Raw genomic sequence first — 26,331 nt, 5'->3', positions numbered from 1 at the left:
TCATGAACTAGGATTCAATGAACAGCAATTCACAAGTACAGTGATACTTCCCTGTCCTGATGTTGCTGATGTTCTGCCTCCGAGAAGTGAAATCCAAAAGGGTAAGTATCTTGTCAATGTGATGGTGACATATACCTTGTGTTGTGAAGTCAATGGAAAAAAGGTCACGACTCAGCTTCGTAAATCGACACAAAGAACTATCATCATGATGGTTGTAAAGGATACTTTTGTACAGATAAAGACTTCCAGCTGCCCTGGCTTTGGAGGTGAATGTGTGCAACAGTCATGGTTTCTATCTGTAACAAAATGCTTATTTATGCTGTCATATGGATATTTTTAAAGTCTGAAATTTTATCTAATGTCTACAGCTAAACGATTTTAAGTATTTTTAATTGCTAGTATTATTTCACTAAGGTCTAACTATGCTTCTGCTTCCGTGCTGTTTAGACCACTGCAGTCAAGTAGGAACAACTGCAATGAACTAAAGACCAGGGACCACGCATGCCTGGAAAATGCACAGAATTCTCTTCTCGTTGACACTTAACGTATTTTATGAGCAAATACTCCTGGCATAAGCCCCATTCAGAGTGCTGAAGGTTAGTACAGGGTGGCGGCCTTTACAGACACCTCCCGCGCTCGTACTTCACTGAAACACGGTCCCACGTTCTCCGGAGTTTTCACTGGCACTGCCAGGATTGCACCTGTTGCTAAAACAGCTGTGCTTGGCAAGAGTCTGTAATGAGGTGTAAAAAAGCCACAAACCAAGCCTGCAAACTAGTACTGAGGAGTTCGATCTCCAGGCTAAGCCGGGGCCCGAGGCACAGTGCTGCCGCCCCAGCGCCCTGTTGAACGGGCGGGCGCCGTTGTAGGCCAGAAACTACACTTCCCGGCGTGCCCCGCGCCTGCCCCGGAAGCGGGCGGGCGGAGAGCGGAAGCGGCTGGCCGCACGGCACGCTGGGACGCGTAGTGCGGCGGCAGCCGCCGCCCAGGGCCGTGTCCCGAGAATTTGAAAATTCCCGCGGTGGCCGCGGCGGCTCTCGCGAGAACTCCGCCCCCCGTCCCGCCCCCCGCGCGGCGGGTGAGCGAGCGAGGTGGGTGCCGCGCGCGGGGGGAGGGGAGCGGCGCGGGGCGCAGCGCAGCGGGCCGGGGCGCGCGGGAGCGCAGCACGGGCCGCAGTCGGTTGCGCAGCAGCCGAGCGTGTCGCGGGCGGAGCCGCCGTAACCGCTGCGGGAGATGCCGCCGCTCTCACTGGCACGTACAGGGGAAAGGCGGGCTGGGGCGGGGGGGTGAACGGGGAGAGAAAGGTGGAGGTGGCGACCACCGCCCGCGGGTTCGTCCGCCCGGCTTCCTGCGTTCCCCCGCACCGGCAGGTACCGGGTGCTGCTGGAGCGGCTAGGCCGCCGCCTCTGGCGCAGCGCGGGCCCGGCGGGGGCCTCAGGCCGCCCGGCCGCTGTCTCCCGGCCCTTATGTAAGTGACCCCCTGGGCTGCGGCCCCGTGCCCAGCCACACGTGGCCCGGCCGCTGTCGGGAGAGGCCGGGGCGGCCGGCGGCGCGGCCTGGGCAGCGCACATGGGAAGAGGCGGCTCCGCACCCGGGAGGCGGCCGTCAGAGGCTGGGGGGCGTGGGAGATGTGGCGGCTGCCGCCGGGAGCTTTCCCTCCTGCTCGGCCACCCGCCGCCCGGCTGGCGCACGCCCCCGCCTCTCGCTCCTTCGATCACTTTTCGGAGGGTCTTCCTTTGATTTCTCCTATTTTTTTTTTTTTTCCCCCCATCCCCCGCCCTCCTCCCTTTCGGTGTCGTTTTCCAGGAGGAGGCGGGAAATTCGCTCTCTGCGTAGAGCGGCGGTCGCGGGAAGAGGCTGGGTTTAATGGGGAGAGCAGAGCTTTGCAGGAATCCAGCGCGTTTTGTAGGGATCTCTTGGTTTTTTTGCATGAAGCATGCATCACGCAGCAAAGTTGCTGACTTAAACAAAAATGCTTGATTTCTTGCTTAATGGAATGTGACTCCAGGTTTGGAGCATCTGCCGCTGGAAAGAAGCGTGGTGTCAGGCTTTCAAGGCTAATAATTGCTTCCTGATCCTGTTTGGTAAAATTATGGGCAAGTTCAGAACTTAATTCTGTTGGGAATGCTGAACCCCGTTTGGGGTGTATGGCTAAATGTGGTAGTTCATGTGCTGCCGTCAGTCTGGCTGATTGTATCGGCCGTCAGTCTGGCTGATTGTATCGGTCTGAGCTGGGAGCTGCCCTGTGCATTTGGGCACACGGTCCTGTACCCTGTTCTGCTGAGGATGCCTCCTCATTCCCTGACATCAGTTCATTTTCCTGCATTGATTTGCTGGGGATGTGCTTCTTTAAGACAGTGAAATGAACTTAATGAGGCTTCTATTAATTTTGTGTCTTCTGCCTCATAAGCTGTCGGATATAGTTTTAGACAAATAATGGTGACAAGCCTTTGCTGGTGTGGCGTTGCCTTATTTGTGCAGCGGAGAGAATACTGAAATTGGTAGGAGAGAGTCAGCAAACACCTGGGCCTGTTGCGTGTGTTGCAAATGTTTTTGCAGTTCACCTTGCCAAGTTACTGTTTGTAAAAGTATGTTTCAGAACTGGATATTGCAAAGCTGTCTGGGCAGCCTGGTCTCTAGGTGGCCCTGCTTGAGCAGGGAGCTTGGAGCAGGTGACCTCCAGTGATTCTAGAAGCTCTTTCTCTTAGTTGTGATGTTGTGATTCCGGAATTTGTGCTGGTAGGGGCAAGCGTTGTGGTAGCGCAACGGCGTGATATGCTGGCAATATCTTGTTAGCTCTTGCCTCCTATTAGGAAGGCTGCATGTGCGTTCTGTACTGAGCTGCTCAGCACCTACATCTGTCTGTCCAGGTATACAGAGCAATGCAGAAAAGAGCATAATTTCAGAACTGACTTCAGGAACTTTTGCTAGCTTAGCCACATTAGACAGGGACTGCCACTCTTGACTGAAGGTGTAGTCGTGTTAGAGCATAACTATAGGTGGTAGCTGGGTAAACCGGCTCTAGTGTCAGCTTCTGATCTGTGTTGGTTTGGGTTGTTTTTTCATGTAAAGGGAAATCAAATCTATGATCTGGAGCAGGTACAGGATGTTAGCTGTTGGGGGTTGTTGGGATAGAGAGCTGAAATTCTTTCTTCTTCTCACCTTATGCTGCAGATTTGTGCTTCTTGAAGAGCTTGCGGAGCATCTGCACGAGCTCTGCAAGACAATCTGTCTGCTGCACTTGAAGGAAATAAGCCTGGTTGTAGAATTCTGATACAGACCGTCCCTGTTAGGCTAGTGGCTTATTAGACTAGAACTTGGATTTTGGATTAAATGTAGGGGTTTGCCTAAAACAGCAGGGGGAGATTTTCTGCCTAAGTGGGACAGAAATGACCCAGTGGTACTCGCTAAGTCACCTGCTAACTCACTCACTGACTGTTCTTTCTGCAGGACTAAAATAGGACAAAGTGGAAATTCAGTCAACCTGACTACTGAGGTGCAGAAAGTGTCTTTTCCATCTGCCTGCTCCTCCAATGCTTGTGAGTTGCTTTTTTTTTTTTCTTTTTTTCCCTTCTTTTCTTTTTGTCTGGGGAAAATGTCACTGAAGGAGTCAATAATAATAATTCAACAAATTCTATAATTGCCATCTTTACTTGTTATTCAACAAAGGGGATACTGATTTATCTCAAAATAACTTAGTTTTCCTTCCATTTCTTCTTCTTTGACATCTTCCTATTCTTTGTCCCGTTTCCTCAGAAAATGTTATGCGAATAGTTTCACACAATGTTCTCCGTTCTCTCATCACCAAGTAACGTCTCCTTGAAATCGCTTAAGCTTCCACATCTGGCTGAATGACAGAATGACACCTTTCAGTTGCAACCTTTTTCATTGAGACCGTGAGTCTCTAGTGCAAGAGGGAGTTAAAAGTTGACTGGGTTTGTCTTGGCTGGTGTCCTTTCTAAAAGGGTTTTTTAGCTCTCCGTGCAAACTGAGGGTGTAGTTTCAGACATGTATGAGCTGTCATAATGGCTTACTGCCACAAAGTGGAGACGGATGAATTCCCTCTCCTTCCCAGTGCATTGTCCTGCCTCCTTCCTTGTGCCAACTTTGATCCTAGCTAGTTCTCTGTGCAAGCCACTTTAACTTGCTAACCTGGTGGAAAACTAGCTACTTTTCTGGGTTAGTAGTAGAATAAAGGAGCAGATGGAGAGACGGGAGGCAGTAGCAAGGTCTCTCTTTTGGTGGCAGTGAAGTCGAGGTGTTTTGTGAAATTATATCTTCAGCTGTAACTGACCATATTTTTAGCTTTTACTTCAGTACACCCATAATGTTGTTGGCATTTGAAACGGATTTTCATGTACTGCCTTTGGTCAAAAGTGACATAGGCTACTTTGGGGGAGGGTTCATTTTTCAATGTTTTCATGAATGGTCTGGATGATGGGGCAGAATGTACCCTCAGCAAGCTGGCTGATGATGCAGAACTGGGAAGGGTGGTGATGACACCAGGGGGTCATGCATCCATCCAGGGAGACTTGGACAGGCTGGAGAAATGGGCTGAGAGGAACCTCATGCAGTTCAACAAGGGGAATTGCAAAGCCCTACACCTGAGGAGGAACAACCCCATGCACCAGTATATGCTGGTGGCTGCCCAGCTGGAAAGCAGCTTGGCAGAACAGACCCTGGGCGTCCTGGTGGACACCGAGTTGACCTTGCAGCAAAGGTGGCTGATGGTGTCCTGGGCTGTCTGAGGAGGAGCATTGGCAGTGAGTGAAGGGTGGTGATCCTTCCTCTAACCGGCACTGGTGAGGCCACACTTGAAGTACTGTGTCCAGGTCTGGGCTCCTCAGTCTCACAAGAGAGAGATGGAGGTATTGGAGGGAGTGCAGTGAAGGTCTGCAGAGATGGTTAGAGGGGATTAGAGCACTTCTATGAGGAAAGGCTAGGAGAGCTGGGACTGTTCAGCCTGGAGAAGAGAACATTTTTCCCAGTGTTGACTCATGCGTAGTGTGGACCCTGACTTACACTTCCCGTGTTGCACACGCTTGTTTTCATGCTGGCAGAAGATACTGGAGCATATTCTGAAATAGAGTGCTTGTGACTTGAAATGTAGGAGATTCCAGTGCCCAGGCTTCAGAGCATAATCTTTCTTCACAGAAGCACAACTCAAATAAATTGTATTTATTTCTAAACATTTCTCTTTAATAACTTTGTGTTGTTCCAGCGTCTAGTCTTCAAAACTAGCTGTAACCTCCTGTGCTGTAAGGAAAATAGGTTATTAGTGCATGCTGGAAGAAAGAATCATAAAACTTTATTTGCAGGAAAGCATGTAGAGTTACCGCAATAGGCTTTGTGTGCACATATAAGTGGCTGGCTGTACTGGTTTGTAGTGTAGGGTAAGGGTTCTGTTTGATGCTGGAGTTGGTCAGCATGTGTAACACCCAGGAATAGTGGACTATATATAGTGAACTATGTATATTTCTTCGTGCAGAAAGCAGTGCTGTTTGAACAAGAGAACTGAATCTGTCTTGTCTTCTAGAGGCTTTTTCAATAACCCAGAGAGCTTGTGAATCATAGTTACTTAAAGCAGCTTTTATTTCCGTATGTATGGAATATATCTTATTAAGCCTCCTATTTAATCTTGTAAATCACTTCAGCTTTTAAGGTTTCTACAAAAAAAAAAAAATCTGTCTTGACATACTGAAATGTGAACTCTTTGCAGAGCACCTACAGCAGTGTGCAAACCGTCTGAAAGGCCTAGAAATTTTTGCAAAATACTGCAGAGATGTGATAAGGACAGGCAATAGGAAGGAAGGAACTGGAATAAGGAATTATGACCATTTAAATATGGAAAAAAAAAGTGTTTTAAAGTGCTGTCCTATTTTTTCACCACAAGTGTATGGAAAACAACTTTCTAATTGATGAGCTATGCAAGTCTGTATAGCTCGTAATGTGGAAAAATCAACAGTCCCATTTTCTGGAAGAATTCGAGAATGTGGGTAACTAATAACTTAGTATTCCTCAGTGTTCAAAATAAACATTCAAAAAGTGAGCAAGACATAAATGGTGTGTGAAATCTACTGCAAGACAATTGACAATAAAGTGTAAAATCAAGAGAAAGCACAAATAGACACTTATACCTGTTATTGAGAAGCCTTTTAAAATATCGTTTTTCTCAGATAGCATCTTACTAACTTATGTGAGTAGAGTTGAACTCAGTGAATTGGGTTTTTTTCCTCATTACTTATCTTGTTAATACCCCTCTGTTGCTATTTGGTGGTGATCTCATAGGCATGAGGAAAGCAAAGGATTCTCCTTTTACTCTGCTGTGAGATCAAAAACTGTCCTGAGTGCCATTTTTTTGAGGAAATGAGCTACAGGCGATGTATCTGAGATTATTCACTGCATTCTGATGAAACTTCTGTCAATCTCAAAAATGTTTATGGCTGACATGAGTATTTCTGGTGTGTGTTTGTTTATTTGTTTTTTTATTTTCAGTGAAGAATGCGAGACCTAACGGCTCAGGTAACGAGCAGTCTGCTGCAGTTTCCAGAGGTGACTATTCAGGCACTTGGGGAAGATGAGATAACCCTGGATTCTGTGCTGTTTGGGAAGTTTTCTGGAGGTGAGCATTTTCCTTTAAATTTGGGTTTGGTATAAAGTTGTTATTGCCTGGAGGTTACCTGAAGCACAGGGTCGTAGTATCAGCTGTGTCAGGCTGGTGGTGTTAAGATGCATCAGGTTTAGAGAGAACAAAAAGGCTGTTTTAATGGTTAAAAATGCTAAGGTTAAAACGTTAGCATAGTTAAACTTTGAAATTACGGCAACCTGCACCGATCTTGTGCTATGGAAATAATTTACTTAAACATGTTGAGCCAATGAGGCCTGTTCAATTTTTAAATAAAAAAAAGGCAGTTTTCAGAAAAGTAATAGTGTTGTTTTGGGCCATGTTTATTTGTACCAGCTCAAGGTCTATGACCATCATAACATCACATGCAGAAATAGTTCTCCTGTGGTGTTACAGAGGCAAACCCCCCTGCGTTTTCTCTTCTAGTCTGAACAAAAACAGAAGGAAGAGGGAGGATAAGAGAGGATAAGCGCTGCAGCCATATTTGCAAAGTATTTAATAGGATGCAGATGAGTATCCAGTGAGAGTTGCTGCAAGTGGCTAAGCAGATTAGGTAGCTGACTTTCTAGGTGATGGGGAAGTAGAGCTGGATGCCTGTCTGGATGTCCAGGCTTCTGTGAAAAGCAGGTGGAAGCTCTGTACCTGATAGTAAACGCAGTAATTGAGTTAATACTTCCTTGGAGTTTGAAGCGGTTCAGTGAAACACCATATGTGTGCCCATGGAGTGCCCGTGTTAAGGTAATTTCTTGTTGAAGTCCAAATCCCTGCCTGCAGTAGGCGTGTGTCAAGTCAAATTAATAGACTAGAAATGAGCTGGTTTAGATTTGTTATTTTTGAAGCGTGCTTGAAGTCTCGTATTCCCGTATGCATTGAGATGATTTCTAGCAAAAACAAGCCGAATATGGTATAAAGCCTGTAGATTGACACATTGTCACCTCTTTCCCAAACAATCGAAATTCTCCAGTGCAGGAGTGACAAGTGCAAATGCAAAATAATAAGGTGGCTAATTTTAAGATGTATTGCTTGAGGATTTCAGTGGGTGATTTCAAATAATTGACCAGATTTAGGTAAGTCAGTCTTCATTTTTTAGGTACTTTCATGGGAGGGGAGGGGCGGTGACAGTGGTTGTTCAGTTGTTTTCAGTCTTGTGTTGGAAATTTGCTTTAGTCAGCTCTCTTTTCTCTTACAGGGAGAAATGGCCTGGCATGGTTGGCATGTGGCCCCCAACTGGAGGTGGTGAACTCAGTGACAGGAGAGCGGCTCTCTGCGTACCGTTTCAGTGGAGTGCATGAACAGCCGCCCACCGTTCGTGTGGTCAAGGAGTTTTCCTGGCAGAAGAGAACTGGACTCCTGGTCGGGCTGGAAGAAGCAGAGGGGAGTGTTCTTTGTCTGTACGATCTTGGAATATCACGAGTGGTTAAAGCAGTTGTTCTTCCAGGAAGGGTATGTACTTTTTATTTGCAGAATCAAAACTTTTATGTTGTTGGGTGCTGCAGAATCCTGTTTCAGCTTTTCGCTCTGGAGCGTTTCTTTGTAGGAGGTGTTTGTTCTCTGTTGCATTAATATACCATGGCTTCAGAGTGTGCCATCTATAGGGCCTTGATGTAAAATCTTGGGCTTAATGGTACCATTATCCTTTGAGTTTACTGGTAGTAAACCAAGTTTTCTGGTTTCATTGTAGAGCACATAGTTGCCTAATTCTCCACTTCCACAAAAAGGCAAAGAAAAGGAAAAGAAAACAAAGAAACTCCACCGTTCAGAGTGTCTGTAACATACATTTCCTAAATGCTTGATTTCTGTCAGAAAGACTGTCTTTCAGCTATCTCAGACTTCCCTGGTTGTGCTGTAAATGGCTTGGACACATTCCCATGATATCATGGTCTCATTCTCTTCATGTAAACAAAGAATCAGCAGAAGTTAGAACGTATGTTTTTATTGCGTTAGAATCTGTAACAAATAAATACTTATTTATTACTCAGTTTTCCATAATGTGATTAGGTTTGACTCGCTGGAATACAGGTGGAGTTTTGTTTGTCGTGCTACAGTGCCATTACTAGTAGAAAGCATGTGTATTGTGATAATTTCTAAAGCTATGAGTCGGGTTGGTGCTCCTCTGTGTCAGCTTGCTGATCATCTTGATAAATCTTAGAGTTTTAGCTGGAAAGACAAGCTGTGTGCTGACATAAGCATGTAAGCAATAACTAAATTATGTTTGTGAAAAATGACATGGCTTTGTTAAGCCTTATTACTTAATAAGTATGCTGGGAATAGGAAAAGGAAAGGTTAAGAAGGAACATGCCACATCCTGAATCTGTGTCTACAGAAGTGATTTGAAATAGACTGTAGTTATAACTATCGGTTGTATTATTAATTTTATTATTAGTAATAGTAGGGTGTTTTACTACAGGGTGTCTCAAAAAGATGGACCCAATTTCAAAGCAGTATGTTTTATGATGGCAACATGTTACAATTTATGGTGGCACAAAAACACAATCTTTGATGTGTCTCCACAATCTCAAGTCGCAGGGTGTAATGTCTGGGGATCTTGGGGGACAAGACTGTAGTGACAAGCCTTGGGGTTCCATGCGACCTATCCAATGTTGAGTCAGTGTGTCCATCTTTTTGAAACACCCTCTATACCCCCCAAAAATGAATGGTTCAGGAGAAAATATGAAGAAGCCTTGGGGGGAAGAGCTGGCTTTTGTGTGATGAAGGTTCTGAATTTTGGAATAAAGCCAAAGCTTATCTGAGTTTTTGCTCTTATTCCCTGAGTGCTGTTGATTACAAGTGTGTTTGGTCTGTTGCTTTCATCTTACTTCCTGTCTTTTTGCTGTTAGATTAGTTAGATCAGTATAGACAGGACACAGGTCTTGCTAGTTGGACTGTTAATTCATAAGTGGCGAGTGGGAGTAAGGGTAAGGAGAAACAAGTACATAAAACTTTCACTTGACCATTGTCCATATGTTTTGAACTTATTCTGTCACTCATATGTCCAAGTGATACATTACATAATATGTTTTTAACCTGCCTGAACGTTTCTCTGATTTGCACACTATTTTTAGAAGTAAAATGCAGAGCTGTTGTTAACATCACTTTATGCAGTTTTTGTTGTTACTATTTTAAGGCTTTAATGAGCACTTTAATGGATGGAATCTTTTCTGTGTGGGTATATCTTCTGTGGACAACTAAGTTGTAGAGGTTAACATGAACTTAGAGTAACTCTGGTCCAAGATATGAAGCCATTAGTGTACTAATACAGGGTATTTGTAGTGACTACCTGCCTTCTACTGTAAATGTGTAGTCATTCAGAGGGTAAAGGAATGAGTTAAAAATACCTAACTCACAAGCTTAGAAAGAATTTTGCCTTTTTTTTGTGGGAACCTGTCTCTACTTGCGCTCTGGATATACATGTGAAGTGCAGCAGAAAAGGGAAAGTGTTGATGCATTATTATTTGAATTGGATTCTACTAAAAGCGAATCTGAATGAAACCCATTAATTAAATTAAATTGGTTTATAATAGTTGTATGTTTCAGAATTCTTGAATGGTATTTTCACAAATATTCCTGGTTTGTATGAGGCAGAAGGGTAGCATTCAGATTCAGTGAGCTGAGAAAAGTTTTCTTTGTTCATTCCCAGAATGAGCTGGCAGTAGTCTAGGAGAATATGAAAAGCCAGTGCATAGTGCAATGGAAAAATATGCAGTTTCAGGAGCTTCTATGGGGAAAATGGAAGTGTTAAAACTGGGAAACATTTGTACAACCAAAAAAATCTTAGACAACAAAGTTTGAAGCAACACTTGAACTTTGGCTAATTCTGCAGCAAGATATGTACAGTTGTTCTGTTTTCCTCGTAAGGGTCATCAAGACTTGGAGCAGCAAGAATTTGAATAATCAAAATGCTTTTGATAGTCCTTCGAGTAGCAGATTAGATTAGAAATTTGATTCCATTTATATGAAATCTGAAACAAAAAAAATGTTATCTAAATTACTGTAGGTTCTTCTAAGATTAGAATTCTCGTGAGCAAGATGAAAGGTAAATTCTGTAGTAGATTGCCAGGCAGCGTAGTCATAGCAAGTGCTTCATGGGGGAGAGGGAAACCTTTGGGGCTTGGTTATTTTTGCCCACCTCTGGGGGTAAAATAAAACACATGAAGAAGTGGATCCCCTTACGATGCTCACTTATTTGTTCTATTTTCCTGTAAAAGTTTGTTGCTCATGTAAAGCTTCCTGTTTTCATGGTGTTGCATTTTGTAAGAAGGCTGAACGATGGCCCGTGTTGTTTTGTTATCTGGCTTTAGTGCAGGAATGTCCGTGTGCTGTGTCCCTGCCCCGGCAGTCGGTGCTGTCCTGGGCTGTGCTGCAGCGTGTGCTGAAGGGTCTGGCTGCACCTTGCGATCCAGTTGCACAGGGGCTGCTCCGCATGTGAGAGAGCCGGGTGCACTTCTTCCTCAGCTGGAGTTGGCTTGCGATCTAACAAGCTGCTGTTCCTCTTGCTGTTGTTTTAGGCCGGCTTTTGAAATTGTTGTTAACATTGATAAAAGTGCTGGTGTGTGTTAAAAGCTTTTTTTTTTTTTTACTAAGCCAGGATCTCCCTTGGTCACTTTCTAAAGATGTTTCATTCCCATGGAAATGGTTTGTCCACTGTGTAGCTTGAGCGCTGCCTGGTCTGACTTGCAGCCAGGAGTTATCCTGATACCTGTTTGGCAGAGAAGGCACGGACCGTATCCCAGCACTGATGGGCTGTGAGCAGTGGGAGAGCTGGATTTAGTTCTGTCTTTCTTTCTGAAGTCCCTTCCATATGATGAAGTGTCCTGCCAATAACTGACTTTATATATTTTCTTAGAGTACATTCTTCCTAAGTAGGAAATGGAAATTGGTAAGCTGTGATAGTAGAATGCACTGTTTACATTGAAATTAATGGAATTCAAAAACTGTAGGAAATCTAGAAAATGGAAGGCAGTAACAGATTTTGGAACAAGTCGCACTTTGTTTTTTCTTGATATGATTGGAAACAATGTTCTGTTTTTAAGTCTTACGATCCTGTGTTTACTTTCTTGTTTCTGATGTGCTTGTTCTGGCTTCACTTTCGAATGATTTCTGTTTAGCCTGTCAAACAGCCTAAGCATTAACGTGTGGGTTTCCTGTAGGTAACTGCTATAGAACCCATAACTAATCATGGAGGAGCCAGTGTGAGCACTCAGCACCTGCACCAGGGGCTGCGCTGGCTCTTTGGAGTGGCTGCAGTGGCTACAGATGTGGGTCATCTACTCCTGGTTGACCTTTGTTTGGATGACTTGTCTTGCAGCCAGAATGAAATAGAAGCATCAGGTAAGCTTGCGGTTTTCCACCTAGGATTTAAAAGTAAGAAAGCTCCTGTCTTTTAAATGACCAGTATGCATCCCGCATTGTAGATACTGGTGTGCAGACATTTGGGACAAGTGATTACAGGTGGCAGCTGACATTGTATAGTCCTGAACTCTGCTTCAAACTGGGAGTGGCTTAGTAGTCCTCCTAATGTCATAAATGCCTGTTTCCCACCAAGTCCCCTGCGTCGCTCTGATTCTTGCCAGTTAGGTGTAGGAATTTGACCACCTGAGTCTGTGCAGCTGCCCGGGAGGAAGTTTTGCCAGGGTTTCCCTACTTCTTGAGAATGTTCTGCTGCTGTTAATGGCCTTGGGGCGAATTTTAGGCTTGTTTTTTAAAATCAACACGACTTGTCAAAAACAGTGCATTTGGGTGAATGAAATCTCTAATTTGCGTACTCAGACTGCATCTACGGTTTCAGCTGTTCCAACAGTGGCTTCAGGAGTTGAGGTCACTTCACATAGCTTCATCATGAGGCCCAAACTCCTGATTTAAAGAGTCCAAGAAGAATTTGTCTGTGAAGGCTATGCTGTTACTTGGTTTTGAAATGCGAGTGGGAACACCTGTCTGCTCTGAGGGGTTTTCTGTTCTTTGAATACAAACAAAACGGACATACCCATTTATGCAACACTTTTTTGGCTATTTCACCTGGGATGGTAGAATTAGATTATACATCTTGTCACCTAAATGGCATAACACATTGATTTATTACCTGGTGTTGTGTGTTTAGATCTAGAAGTTGTCACAAGAATTCCTGCTGAAGTTCCACAAAGGAGAGAAACTGTGACCAGAGAAGGGAGACATATGTCTTTTCAATTACAAAATCCTTCAGGAACAGCAATAGCAACCCTGTGCTACATAAGCAGAAGCAATCAGCTGGCTGTGGGTTTTTCAGATGGCTACCTGTCCCTCTGGAATATGAAAACTTTGAAGAGGGAGTAAGTAGGCCTTTGTACTTGGTCATGCCTGGAGGGGTAGAGGTCTCAGTTTTTTTCTGATGGAAGTATGAGAATTTCTTCAGGGACTGAAATTGTGAGTATAGTCTTGGAATGTTTAGAAACACTCCCCTCCCCCCTTTTTTTTGTTTTGTTTAAAAAAATACTTGTAGGTACCACTCTCAGCTTGAAGGAGGAAGGATTCCTGTCTATGCTGTTACTTTTCAAGAGCCTGAGAATGATCCTCGGAATTGTTGCTACTTGTGGGCTGTTCAGTCTACACAAGAAAGGTGAATAAAAACTTACTGTAAGCCACAGTTTTTGTTTTGTTTTGTTTTTTTTCTATTTCTTCACATACAGTTAGGACATGTATATTTATTTTGTTTATTTAGCAGTGGAGGATATTTTCTCAGGTATGGAAGTTGTTAAGCTTACAATGCCGTTTTTACAGGGTGTAACAGATGTGAAGAAGGGCCTGCTTGTTCCTACCTTCTGAAAGAAGGCAAAGCAACAGAGGCTTTATTTTTTTGCCTACATTCTTAAATGAATTCCTTTGTTACTTGAAGACTGCTTCATGATTTGATGATATTCAAACCACTGTATTGAAAATACCATCAAAAGTAGTTGAGGCTGCAGATCTAGGACAGTAAACATGCTGATAAAAGAGCCCGCTGACCCTAAAGGAGGGTGGTGACAGTGTTGCTGATTCCCTGGTGCCACCTTCAGCAGCCTTTGGAGCCTTCATGTTCAGTTGTCCTGGGAGAAAGGAATCCCTGTTCAGCAGAACAGTGAAGGGTTTCCTGCTGGGCTGATGAATCAAACCAGTATGTGGAAGGGTGCGGTGTGTGCAAGAGAGGGACTGGAACTTTGGTGGGAAGGGAAGGGGAGAAAGACCTCTCTCTTTCAGCATCAGCAAGCCGTTTAATCAGCTCAGCTGTTCACAGAGTGGCAATTGTTTTAAGTTTGACTTTACAGCAGTTTTGATTGAGAGCTCTTCACTGTGAAGAACTATTTCCAACAATGTTTAGTCCATACAAGTTATTAAAGCTTTCAAATGGTATGGGCAGCATTTGCCCCTGAAACTGTTAGTGTCACATCACCTCCTTTATGTTTTAATGGCTAAATGTGATGAATTTTCATGTTTAGGGAAGTGGTGTTATCCTTTTCAGCAAAAGCATGGTATTAAGAAACTTCGGTCAAGATCTAATAAAAAGAGAATGAGGACTATAAAGCAGCTTTGTAATCAAATTTCATAATCGCTTCCTTTTTCAGTGAAGGTGATGTTGTGAGTTTGCATCTGTTGCAGTTAGCATTTGGTGACAGAAAGCGCTTGGCATCAGGACAAGTCCTGTATGAGGTAAGACGTGCATGTATGTGAAAAGAAGAAAATGGTCATTTTTCTCTGAGTATCAGTTAAGTCAGCAGGGGTCATATTTACCGTCCAAATTCAGAGACAACCAAAAAAAATCAACAGATTGGCAAAAGCCAAGTCTTCTTGGGCATGGCCTTTGTCCACACTTTCTGAAAACAAGTCGTACAACTTTATACTGCAGAATTTTGTGTTTGAACTAGATTCAGGATGTTCTAGACATGGACGTCCTCTCGTTATGTGCAATTTTCCTAGCTGCTGCAATGCCATGCCTACTCCAGCTTCATTTGTTTTGTAATCAAGGCATGAAACAAAGAGCTTTGCATGCATGTGCATCACAGTATTTCAGATATCTCTTTGGAGATACGTATTTAGCTTTGTAAAGAAACCTTGATGTTGCAAGGAATTCTGCAGCACATGTTTAGAACTCAATGATGTCAGGGAAATGCTAAATTTGGAAAACGTGCAGTGCCTTTACAGCCCAACTTACCCATTATGATTTCATGCCTCGTTCCCTTGCGTATCAGATGTAGTTTCTATTTGCCATTGGAAAGAAGCTCACGGGAAATATATACATATATATATATATATATAATGCATATTATATTGGATATACACATTCTTTCCTATTTAGGTATAATGTATGTTTTTATGTCAAAATGACCTTTTCTCTCTTCTTGTATTTTCTCCCCAGGGTCTGGAATACTGTGATGAAAGGTACAGTTTAGATGTCACGGGTGGAATCTTTCCCTTGAGAGGGCAGACCACCAATACCAAATTACTCAGCTGTCAGACTGTAGAAAAATTTCGCAACCATGTTGACAGAGAGGACAGCATTAATGAAGGTTTGTTCTGATGTCTGTGTTTGGTTATTCTAAAAGAAATAGGTTTGGAATCTAAGCAGTGAATGCCGTTCTGTACGCACTGCCTGAAGGTCTTATACATTGAGTGCACCCTTGGATAACACCAGTTTGGGCAGGGGTCTTGATCTGCTTTGGGGGTAGGAAGGGCCTACAGAGGGATCTGGACCAGCCGGGTTAATGGACTGGGTCCAACGGTATGAGGTTCAACAAGGCCAAGTGCCGGGTCCTGCACTTGGGTCAGGACAACCCCAGGCAGCGCTACAGGCTCAGGGAAGAGTGGCTGGAAAGATGTCTGTCAGAGAGGGTTCTGGGGGTGATGAACAGGTGGCTGAACATGAGCCAGCAGTGTGCCCAGGTGGCCAAAAAGGCCGAGAGCATCTTGGCTTGTATCAGAAACAGTGTGGCCAGCAGGACTAGAGAAGGGACCGTCCCCCTGTACTTGGCCCTGGCGAGGCCACATTTCAAATACTGTGTTCAGTTTTGGGCCCCTCGCTACAAGAAGGGCATTGAGGTGCTGGAGCGTTTCCAAAGAAGAGCAATGAAGCTGGTTGTCAGGCATTGGAACAGGCTGCCCAGGGTAGTGGTTGAGTCACCATCCCTGGAGGTGTTTAAAAGACGGGTAGATGTGGCGCTTAGGGACATGGTTTAGTGGTGGACTTGGCAGTGTCAGGTTTACGGTTGGGGTCAACGATCAAGGGTCTTTTTCAACCGAAATGATTCTATGATTCTGCAATCTGCCTGTCCATTTTTCCTCTCTAATAAGTTCTTACACCTAGAAGTTCTTATCACAGGGATGTTTCTTCTTTTGTGAATTTTTTAAGCTGTTCTTAGTAAGGGTTATGTTTCCTGAGGGATATACCAGAATTCAGCCAAACCAGAAATGATGTTTTAACAATACCAGCTATATCATATTTTTGCTACAAGTAAGAAACAATGTCTTGTCTTTTACAGCAATCTCTCCTGACACCAGTGTATCGATCTTCAGTTGGCAAGTGAATACCTATGGTCAGGGAAAACCATCTACTTATTTGGGTGTGTTTGACATCAATCGCTGGTATCATGCTCAAATGCCAGATTCACTAAGGTAGATTTTTGATAAGGTTGTTTTCAATATTCGTGCAAATAATTCATTTGACGGTCGGCACTTAGCTTATGGTCTTCTTTTCTTTAAGGCCAGAAGAATTCCTTGTTGACTGCCCATATTTTGCATTGTGGTCACTGGATACTGTAGTAAGCATGACTTCTCCGAAGCTCATTTTGGATATTCTGGTACATGAGCGGAGTCTAAGTCGGGGAGTTCCTCCTTCTTATCCACCACCTGAGCAGTTTTTTAATCCAAGCACCTATAATTTTGGTGAGTATTTCACTGCTTGTAGTAGTGATGAGTTAAGTTGATGTCAAATGCCACTTATTTGTTCTCCTCTTCCTTGCTTGTCACTCAAACACCAAGCCAAAAAATCCCAAACCCCTACAAACCAAACTAGGATCACGTTGTACAAATGACGTATTTAATATGGTGAAACATATTTGAGAGTCTGCCGCGTTTTTGTGCTTCTGTAATGTAGCCTGTGCAGTGATGACGATTATCAAATGCAAGGACTTTGAACTGAAGCTCTAAGCACAGCACCTCGATAGCAGTAGAGAGAGAATTTCTACAGCCAGTAATGATTTTTTTTAGAAGAAGTTCGTAAGTGATCTGATGAAGGAAATGGCTACTCAGTTAACATCTTTCCAGACACTGCTGTTTAAAAAATGTGAGCTGGTCAGAACAGAACTGTGAGAGTATGGAATGTTGTCAAATGTTCGTTGTTTCTGCAGATGGTACGTGCTTGCTGAACTCCGGAGTTGTTCACATGACTTGCACTGGCGTCCAGAAGGAGGTGATCTTTCGCTGTGTCTTTATTGAGAATGTCAAGAGGTGTACCTGTTCTAAGTTTTCAGTTGCACTGCTCTCAGTACAGTAGTTCACGCTTGTCCTGCCCAGCCACTCACATAGTTGCAATCATATCCTGGCAGTTTTATGCAATTGGTAATGTCTGAATTCCACGCTTGGGACTGCACAAGTACCGTTGTCTCCTCTTGAAGCACGCCCAGGGATTGAAGGTCTAGAAAGGAATACAACATTGCTCTGGGAGCAAGAACAAAAATGTCGAGGAAGTTAGGGAAAACTATTCCTCCTTTATTACCCATCAGTCCAACTGCCTGCATAGTCTTGAGTTAGGGTTTTGATCTCTGACTCACTTGAAAAAGGAGGACAGAATGGAGAAAATGAAAAATTATGTGAGCGTTTGAGAAGAAATGGATTTCTTTTTCTCCCAAACTTGGCCAAATTACAACTTCCTAGGCACTGCACAGATTGTGACAAATAATTTTGAATTCAGTTTCAGCTCACTAAATATTTCCAACGTAAATCAGCTTCTCCACAAGCAGGCATAGAAAGGGTCTTCCAAAGCGTGATTTAAAGTTGTGTGTTGGTTTTAGTTTATATAGAATGTCTTTTGTGTCAATGCTGAAGGAAAAAGAACAGCCCGTGTATTGACGGAAAAGTTACACAATCCTTAATTAAGCATTGCAAGGGCTGATCTTTTGTTTTACGGGAGTTTCTTTTTTTAAACTGTAACTGTTGGTTTGGTTGCCTTCTTTAAGACTCTCCATAGTCATGCATACCCGGATTGCTAACCTAAAGCATCCTCCTGATGTAAGCTTTCTGGCAGGTTAAGTGAATGTTTATGTTATCATTTCTCTTGGTGGTTATCCAGAACCTTAGTGATTGGATAAGAATGCTGTCTAAACCCGTGGGTTTTGATTGATGTTTCAGACCTTGAATTTTTTAAAGAAATCTGGTCCTTCAATAAGTGAGGCCATTCACGAGAGCTACAATAGGTGCCTTGTAGCTGGCCTGCTGTCTCCAAGACTAGTTGATGTCCAGCCATCCAGCTTGAGTCAGGTGAGTGCACATCAGGGAATCCAGGGTCAAACGCATCCAGCTTGTCTGGCAGGGCATTAGAGGCTACAAGACAAGATCATCTGATTTTCATATTATTTGGAAGTTGCATTGAAATACAGATCGCTGACTTGAGTTAGCAAAAGTGAGAGTATTCTTAGATCCAAACAACTGAGCTTGACAGGGAACAGGCCTCATAGATCTGTCTTGAGAGACCCATCTGCTGATTCTGTGCCACAGATGTGCACAAGGAAGCGTGCAGATGATCAGCGAGTCACTGTACAGTGGAGCAATGAGTAGGAAAGGGAGAGCAGTCTCCCCAGTGCCCTCATCTGCCTGTCTACTGGATTCTTCCCCAGATTTGTGGAAGTGCATTAGGGCAGATGACGCTTCTGCCCAGTGTGGTAGCTATAAGAAGTCTCTTGGCAAGTTGATTGAGCCCAGAGACTGTTTATTTTGCAAGCCTGATGTAGGCTCTTGCACTCAAGTCAGGTGTTTTGATGCCAACTGCAGTTGCTGAATTGTGACCGTATCATTCAGAGTCTTGTTATGCATTTGAGCAGACATTTATTTTGAATCTTAGGAGGACAAATTTCGGAGTTATGGTCAAGAAGCTTGGTTTCGAGTTTTGTTTGCCACTGTAAATAGTATTTGGTGTGTTTCTTTGTCTGAAACCCGTTTTAAGAAAAAAGATGGAAATATCGTGTATTCTGATGTGTAGAAATCTCTTCGAATGTAATGAATTTACTACAAAGGGAAAGATACGTTTCAAGGTGTTTAAAAAACCAACCAACCAAAGTTGTTGTTTGGTCGGTTGTTTTGTTTTGGTTTTTTTTAATGAAAGATAATATAACCTGAAAGATGTACGTGGGCATTATTCTTCTTTAGGATTGCCACCACATTATAGTACAGTACTTGAACAGCCTGGAATTTAAACCTATTAGAATTTAAATGTTTCACTTATTTTCTGTAATTTTAGAAAATTATAACTTAATGCTTTGTGTGTCAGACCTACTTCATGTCTTCCTTAGTCTAGAAAGCTCCTTGGCCTTAGTGCCCCTGTTTCCATGCAAACATGGCAGATTTGTATTTGTTCTGTCCCCTTTGTGCATTCCTGGTGACAAACTTATATCCACATAATGCCTCTTGGGTATTAGGAGAGGATGTTACTGAAATTATTAGTTGGAACTCAGTAAGTTGAGACTATGATGCAGAGGCATGCGGATAAAGATTTGAAATAGCCTTCATTAGGTTGTAATGTCAGAGGAAAAGTTCCATGTGTTGCTCAGACCAGCTAGCAGTCCAGCCTGTGGCTAAATGAAGAAGAAGAATGTGGAACTAGTTGCATGTGTACTAACTGACTTTGAGATATCTGAAGGAGTATGCAGTTAGAAACAAACACTTCCGTTGATGGTTCAGATGTTGCAAGTATGTAAGATTCTCATTTTATTTTGTCTGTTCTGTTTAGGAGGAGCAGTTAGAAGCGGTATTGTCAGCTGCTGTCCAGACAGGTTCCTTAGAACTTCTGACTGGATGCATTAAACATTGGATATCTGAAGGTAACACTTCTTACGTTGTTTTTATGTGATAGATTTTTTTAGTCTGAAGCTGTTGATTCATTTCTTCTTTGTTTTCTTTCTTTAAAGAGCAGCCAAGTTCTGCTGCTAATTTACGGTTTGTTCTGCAGTGGACATGGAACAAAGTGATCTATACAAAAGCTGAATTTGACCAAATATGTGAGTACTAGTGTAGTCATTCTGCACATGTAAAATCATTCTTTCTAACTGAGCTTATTCAGTAATCTACCAGTATATGATATTGCCTGCAGTTCTTTAAGTGTACTTTGAAACTCTGAAATTGCTCTGTACGCTAATGATTAAATATTTATTCTTGTACAGGTGTTCCGCTGTTTGATGGCTCTTGCAACTTTATTGACCCACAGGCATTACAGGCTCTTCAGCACTGCCAGTTGCTTTTGAGTAACCTTAGCACAGTGTTGAACTGTTTTCTAACAGAAGCACAAGAGCTTACTGAAAAAGGTTTGTAACAGTATCACTACATCTTTGGTATTCTTGGATTTGGAATTATGCTTGGGTTGTAACTGTGGAAACATGAATTTTTGTTGTTTTTGATGACTGGAAGACAGTCACATTCTGCTGGGAGAGAGAAGAGGCTCAAGGCTGAGACTACTGCTTAATATGCGTTGAGTTCAGGGAAATAGGTTGTTGTACAGTTCCTGCAAGTTGGTCAGGGAGGCTACATTCAGCAAGAAGCTACGTAACCAACTGGGATGAAGCTCGCATTTTATAATTGCATGCAAATATTGTATTGCAAATTACTAAAACACAGGAAGCATAAATGAGTAACTTGTCAAGTAAATTACATGAGTTCCTATAGCTTTTTATATTGCCATATTGACGGAAACAAAAGAATATCCGTTTGCTGTGTTAAAAATCTCTGCTACATGAAAACCAGATGTCTTATTCATGAGGGTATTTAAGAGTTCAGGCTGGTTTTATTTTTCTTACTTGAACCTTTAGTGAATCTGGTTCTTTGTAGAGGCTGCTTTTTGGTGGTGACCGTGGGTTTTTTCTTCAACTAAGAAGGTGATACAGAGTGAAAAATGCCAAGAGAAAGATTTTTGCCATGTTAATTCTAGACTTTCTATTTAGTCTGATGAATGGAGTTTTGTGAAAAAGAATTGCATAACAGAAATGATCTTATGCCTTTTTTCAGGTTTTGCAGACTTGACCAATAAGCACATGGTCACCAGCCTCATTTCCTTGTACGCACAAGTGGTCGCCTGGTTCTGTCGATCCAGTCTCCTTCCAGAGGGTTTAGGTAAGCGTCAGCTCTCATACATTGGTAACAGGAGAACATCCAGTACATGATTTCTATGAACACATGCTTAGCTGTGCTTTTGTAAACGTTTTGCTGGGAACAAGTCATGTTTTTAAGTGTCAGTGTATGCTGAAGGTCTGCAGGTGAAATTGAGAGTTTACTGTTTTTTCAAATACATAGTGTAGAATACTGCAAGCAGTTTCTTTCCTGGATGTTTTTTAGAAATCACAATAAGCCTCTGACTTCAAGGAGTTGCTCTTGTGAACAGCTTTTTGTAAATGGTGGATTTCCACTTGCAGTGCATGTTTGGAATGCTACATCAACTGTAAACGTGAAATGGCACTTGTGAAGGAATTGAGTCTCGTGTCTCACATCTCTTTGAGGAAAGGCAGAAACAGAATTTGCTTCTTTCAAAGTTGAAGGCTTGCCTGTGTTTCTTGATGCTTAGATTGTACGAGTGTCTTTTTAGTCAAAAATTTTTGTTTAAACATATGATATTACATCTATAACTTGCTTTTACTTTCTTGCCTGTAGATGATGATATGCATTTGTCTAGAGCTTTCTACAATTATCCTCTGATTCAGAGCTACTATACTGCTCATCGACAGAAACTCGAGCGTTTATCAAGGTAAGAATTACAGGAAAACTCCAGAAAACTTCTACTGCAAATTCAGAAGAGGAACTGAGTGGCGTTCGTATCCACAGTTAGTTGGCTACACTTAATGCCTTTGCAGGCAATACTCTTGACGTCAGTGATGCGTGTGCTCTGTTGAACACAGAGGTTACTTTCCTGCCTTAAAATGTCTATATTTACCTTTGCTTAGTACCATTTGTTGTCGTGGCAGTTGCACACACCCCGATAAGGTCCAGAGCTTTCAAGAGGACAACTGATGGCTCTTTACCACCTTTTGTGCCCCACTGTATTGGCCTAAATCTCCTACTCACAAGTACATTTGTGTAATTGAAGAACATAGTCGGAATTCCATGTCGGTGGCACGCCTCGCCCTCTCCTGGCTATTGGATCAAAGTCACTTGCTCATGTAAACTCTCTTTCCTGGACTGGTTTACTAGCATGCAGGTGATATGGCTTGGATTAGATGACAATAGATTTTTCTTTGCAAATGGTACTGGAAAGAAAAGGAAGACCTAAAGAAGCTTAGGCTATGGCATTGTCAACAAGATGCTGCGGCATGAGTTAAAGTAGAAGGTGCAGTGTATTCAGTATTGATTTTAAAGTTCATCCTGCATAGCTGCTCAACTTACATACAGGGTCAAGCTCCTTAGGAGCAATACAACCTCTAGTGTGCTGCTTCTGCTTTTTATCATCAGGAAATTAAAGGGTAGCATCACAGTCAGCAGAAGACTGTGATGGGCTTTTGAAGAATGTAATTTTTAAAAGTTCAGCCATCCCAAATGGAAATGGCATGTGTATAGAAACATAGATGCTGCTGAAGATGATACTAAAATTATCTGTGTGTTCTAGCTTTCTGAAAAGATCTTTTTTGCAGTAACAAAAGTGAGATGCTGAGAAGTCTGAAATTTCCATTGCATTATCTCACAGCTGTGTATTGGAACGCTCTGGTTTGAGGCATTAGATTTGTGATAAAGAATAGTCATGCTATTTTGATACTGTTACCTTTCCTCTGTTAGACAATATGGGAGCTGTTATTTTGGCACTTAAAACACTTTGTTTACACTTCCTTGGTATTGCAAAGTAACCCAACAAAAAATAAAACCTGGAACCTAAAAGGTCATTGCAACTTTGCATTGAGCATCCGTCATGTGACTCAGAAATGTCTTCCACGTCCATTTCAAGTCATCATCATGTTTTTGTATGTTTGTTACTTTCTTGGACTCATGGGAGCTTTTTTTTTTTGGTTTTGACTGGAGGAAACGTGTTACACGGAGAGGCTGGAATTAGTGTTTGGCTCTGTCCAAATCCTTGCTACCTTTCGTTGCAGAGGAAAATGGGATTCTGACTGCTTGATGATTGATGGACTGGTTTCCCAGTTAGGAGACCAAGTTGAGAAGTTGTGGCGGAGAGATGAAGGAGGAACTGGGAAATATCCACCTGCTAGTTTACACGTGAGTGTTCTGCTCACTGGAAACAACAATAAACAACAACCAACCCCTCCAAACCCCACCCAAAAGCCAACGATTTAGGAAAGACAAGAGTTTTTAAAATCTTTTTAATTTCAGGCACTGCTGGATCTTTACTTGCTGGAAGGCGTTGAAGAAAGCTACAAACATGCAATTGTATCCTTTCTAGTTATTTTTATTACACCTTCAGTACAGGCACATAAATGTTTTTACATTTTCGTCACCTGTGTGTCTAATACCACTTTTAGTTAATGCTTCAAACACAATGCAAGTGAAAACATTTAGTTCGGAATGAAATCATAGACTGGAGCAGTGGTTTAGGTCTTTGTACTGTGCAATTTTTATGATTTTTAAAAATTTTTTTTGCAAAGACTCTTCTGATACGAGAAAACAAGGTCCCTGAAATGTTAAAGATAAAAAGCCCCTTTAGTCTTTAATTTTTTTAAGCACCCCTTAAAAGCAGGCCTGTCTGTGGCAAATGGCTACTTACTAGAGTGATGCACTACAAGGGGCTGCTTCACAGCTAAGGGATTTCTAAGGGTGCTTTACCAGTACCTGATTTTTGCTGAAATATCCCTTTTCCAGAGAGAAATCATCGCTTTTCTGAGAGAGGAAGATATTTAAAAACTGTTGTACCCCAGAGCTGTTCTCTGAGAGTATGGCCCTAAAAAGGGATGTCAGAACGAGAAAATGGCACTACTAATGAGTGATCCACATAGTGGTTTAAACCCAGTTTTAATATTCACAGCTAAGTTGTATTGTAAGGATTCCAATATTTTACACTGTTTTATACACTCTGGAAATGAGAAAAAAAAATCCCAAACAACTGTAGGATTTGTTTTATTTGATAATGAAGCACCGGATGTTCAAACATGTTGAACGTCCAGCTGGTAGCTCCGCTGACTGAAGAGGGAGCCTGAGTTTATAAGGGAAGTACTTAAATATGTAAGTTTACCTTTCTGACTGCCTTAGAGAAATCAAAGATTAGTATTGCTGATTTATCCAGAATGCAATTTTCTGGTTAGGACATGACTGTCTTCGGGTTGTAACAGCTTAAATGGCAAGACTAAGACATTAGTATTTTCTGCCTCCTACCACTTGTATATTCTCATTTCATTGTGTCTTTTCTAAGTGCAATGTGATAAATTTTTGGTCTTACAAATTTATTTGCCTTAATTAGATACTTGATACCAGACGATTTACTTGCTGCTGGATATCATGCATTCCTTTCCCAATAAGACAGAAACTTCAATTGACTCCTTTCCAACTGCTTTTGCTATCCCTTGGGGTCTTGTTAAGCTTATTCAAGGTTTTTGGCTTCTAGATCACAATGACTATGAAGTAAGTATGTTACAGTTTAGTTACACACACATTGCAATACAAAGGTGTCATCTGTAAAATGATTTTTAAAAATTTGGTGCTTAGCTAAAGCATTAGAATAATTTTTAGTAATAGTGCTCTGACATCTTCAGCAATAAATTATGATGTGAAATTTTGTTTTAACTACTTTGATGCGAAATTGATTAAACCAAAGAAGTCATCCCCTTTGATAATACTTGATATTTGAATTCTCAGAGCCATCTGTTTAGGTTGTTTTCAGCAGACCAGTTGAGCACTTACATGTCCTGTATCAAGTATTTCATTAGTTGGTCATATAAGTTCATTTAACACACATTGGCCCTTAAGAAACTTTTCACTATTTTTGTTGCGTTTGAATTCTCAGAGCTAGATGTTTAGGTTATTTGTTTTAGGTACTTTGCTTTTTAGACCTATGATCATAGCTGAAAGATTTGAGATGGGAGACTGCAAAAGTGCCTTTTCAACCTTATTCATGTTTTCTCTGATGCTGAAGGTTGTTCTTTGCCTGTCACGATGTCAATATAATCTGTTTGTCTGGGAGAATCACTTATGATTTAGTAATGTGTTTATAAAAAGTGATGTTTGTATGTGGAGATTTGATTAACCTAGAAAAGCATGAATTGCTCCTTTTAAAACACTCACCTTGTTCTGCATGGCTAACTGCATTTTTTTTCTGCACTAACTTAAGACACTTTAGTTATATGTCCTGTATCAAGTATTTCGTTAGTTAGTCATAAAAGTTCATTTAACACACCCTTACTTAAGAAACTTATGACTATTTTTGTTGCATGTGTGTATGCATATCTCTTAACAAAGCTGATCTCTACCTGCCACAGAGTGCGCTGGCCCTGCTCTTTCATCCAGCTACAATCAAAACTGTGTCATGGCAACATATGAGAGTTCTTCAGTCCCTCATGTGCCAAGGAGAGCACAGGCGAGCGCTCAGATACATCCAGATGATGAAGCCACCAGTGTCAAGCAGCAGTGAAGTGCGGCTTTTCCTCACTGTGTTGTTGTCCAATAGGTAAAGAAATACATCCCACCGTTTGGCCTTCAAGTCTTGTGAAAGGTGGAGAACAAATAATTCCAATAATGACTCCCTACACTTCCTTTAAACTTCGAACACGATAGTTTTGGGGCATCTTTTTGGTTATACTATTTGTATTCCTTTACATCTCAAATAAATTAATTACAGGTGCCTGGTGGAGGCTTGGGATCTGTTGCAGCAACATACCACCAAGTTAAACATTGAAGAGCTGTTAAAACACATGTATGAAATCTGTCAGGAGATGGGACTGATGGAAGACTTGCTGAAGCTGCCTTTCACAGAGACTGAACAAGTAAGCGTGGACAAGGAAAAAAGTCATAATCATCTCTTTGAAAAGAGAAGAGGCAGAATCATACTAGATTTTTGAAATGTGTTATTTCTCACAGGAGTGTTTGGAGAAGTTTCTACAGACCAATGCTGGTGTCCAGAGTCGTGAATTTCTTTTAGTCCACCATCTGCAGCGTGCCAACTATATCCCAGCACTACAGCTGCATCAGTCAATGAAGGTTAATCCTACCGTAAGCGTAAAAGTTTTGTCAAGTGCGCAAGCTTCAGTTAGGTGTTACTTATGGGGTTTGATAGTAGTCACTAGAAATCCTGCTTTGTTTTTTGTACCGTTCTTTGAACTACTAGGAATAAGTTTCTACACCTTAAGTTGCCTCTGAACCTAAAAGTTGAACAAAATACTACCGACCATGGTTGACTCCACTTAAATTAATTTGTTTGCATGTGAGGAATAAACATATATTTTTCTCTCTTATAATTCAGTTATTCAGATACATATGTTATGTAAGGTTTAGATTATTGGAAGTAGTTTGTATCACTCCTTTCTGTGGAATGAAGAGTTTCTCGTATGTCATCTCTTGTATCTTGCCTGCAAATT

The 26,331-nt window shown here is 42.0% G+C and overlaps 1 protein-coding gene across 3 annotated transcripts in view; it reads left to right on the top strand.

The window, feature by feature from the left end:
- The first annotated feature begins 1,062 nt into the window (after positions 1–1,062).
- Positions 1,063–26,331, top strand: part of LOC135986995 (protein ELYS-like) — a 41,779-nt gene continuing 16,510 nt past the window's right edge. Inside the window, exons 1-24 of one of the 3 annotated variants that reach the window (XM_065631603.1) lie at positions 1,063–1,091; positions 3,451–3,539; positions 6,496–6,622; positions 7,815–8,068; positions 11,773–11,953; positions 12,720–12,927; positions 13,098–13,214; positions 14,197–14,281; positions 14,988–15,138; positions 16,108–16,240; positions 16,329–16,510; positions 16,975–17,036; positions 17,975–18,103; positions 19,569–19,659; positions 19,747–19,836; positions 19,999–20,139; positions 20,837–20,941; positions 21,476–21,569; positions 22,903–23,026; positions 23,141–23,197; positions 24,236–24,382; positions 25,237–25,424; positions 25,596–25,740; positions 25,835–25,966. In XM_065631603.1, coding sequence (XP_065487675.1) covers positions 6,502–6,622; positions 7,815–8,068; positions 11,773–11,953; positions 12,720–12,927; positions 13,098–13,214; positions 14,197–14,281; positions 14,988–15,138; positions 16,108–16,240; positions 16,329–16,510; positions 16,975–17,036; positions 17,975–18,103; positions 19,569–19,659; positions 19,747–19,836; positions 19,999–20,139; positions 20,837–20,941; positions 21,476–21,569; positions 22,903–23,026; positions 23,141–23,197; positions 24,236–24,382; positions 25,237–25,424; positions 25,596–25,740; positions 25,835–25,966 — 2,937 coding nt within the window. In that variant the 5' untranslated portion in view covers positions 1,063–1,091; positions 3,451–3,539; positions 6,496–6,501. Of the gene's footprint in view, positions 1,092–1,153; positions 1,252–3,450; positions 3,540–6,495; positions 6,623–7,814; positions 8,069–11,772; positions 11,954–12,719; positions 12,928–13,097; positions 13,215–14,196; positions 14,282–14,987; positions 15,139–16,107; positions 16,241–16,328; positions 16,511–16,974; positions 17,037–17,974; positions 18,104–19,568; positions 19,660–19,746; positions 19,837–19,998; positions 20,140–20,836; positions 20,942–21,475; positions 21,570–22,902; positions 23,027–23,140; positions 23,198–24,235; positions 24,383–25,236; positions 25,425–25,595; positions 25,741–25,834; positions 25,967–26,331 lie in introns of those variants that run through there. The other 2 variants (XM_065631604.1, XM_065631602.1) reach the window with 2 other exon arrangements.

This window comes from Caloenas nicobarica, chromosome 3 (genome assembly GCF_036013445.1).
Source record: "Caloenas nicobarica isolate bCalNic1 chromosome 3, bCalNic1.hap1, whole genome shotgun sequence".
NCBI lineage: Eukaryota > Metazoa > Chordata > Aves > Columbiformes > Columbidae > Caloenas > Caloenas nicobarica.
This window is presented reverse-complemented; position numbering and strand designations above follow the sequence as displayed.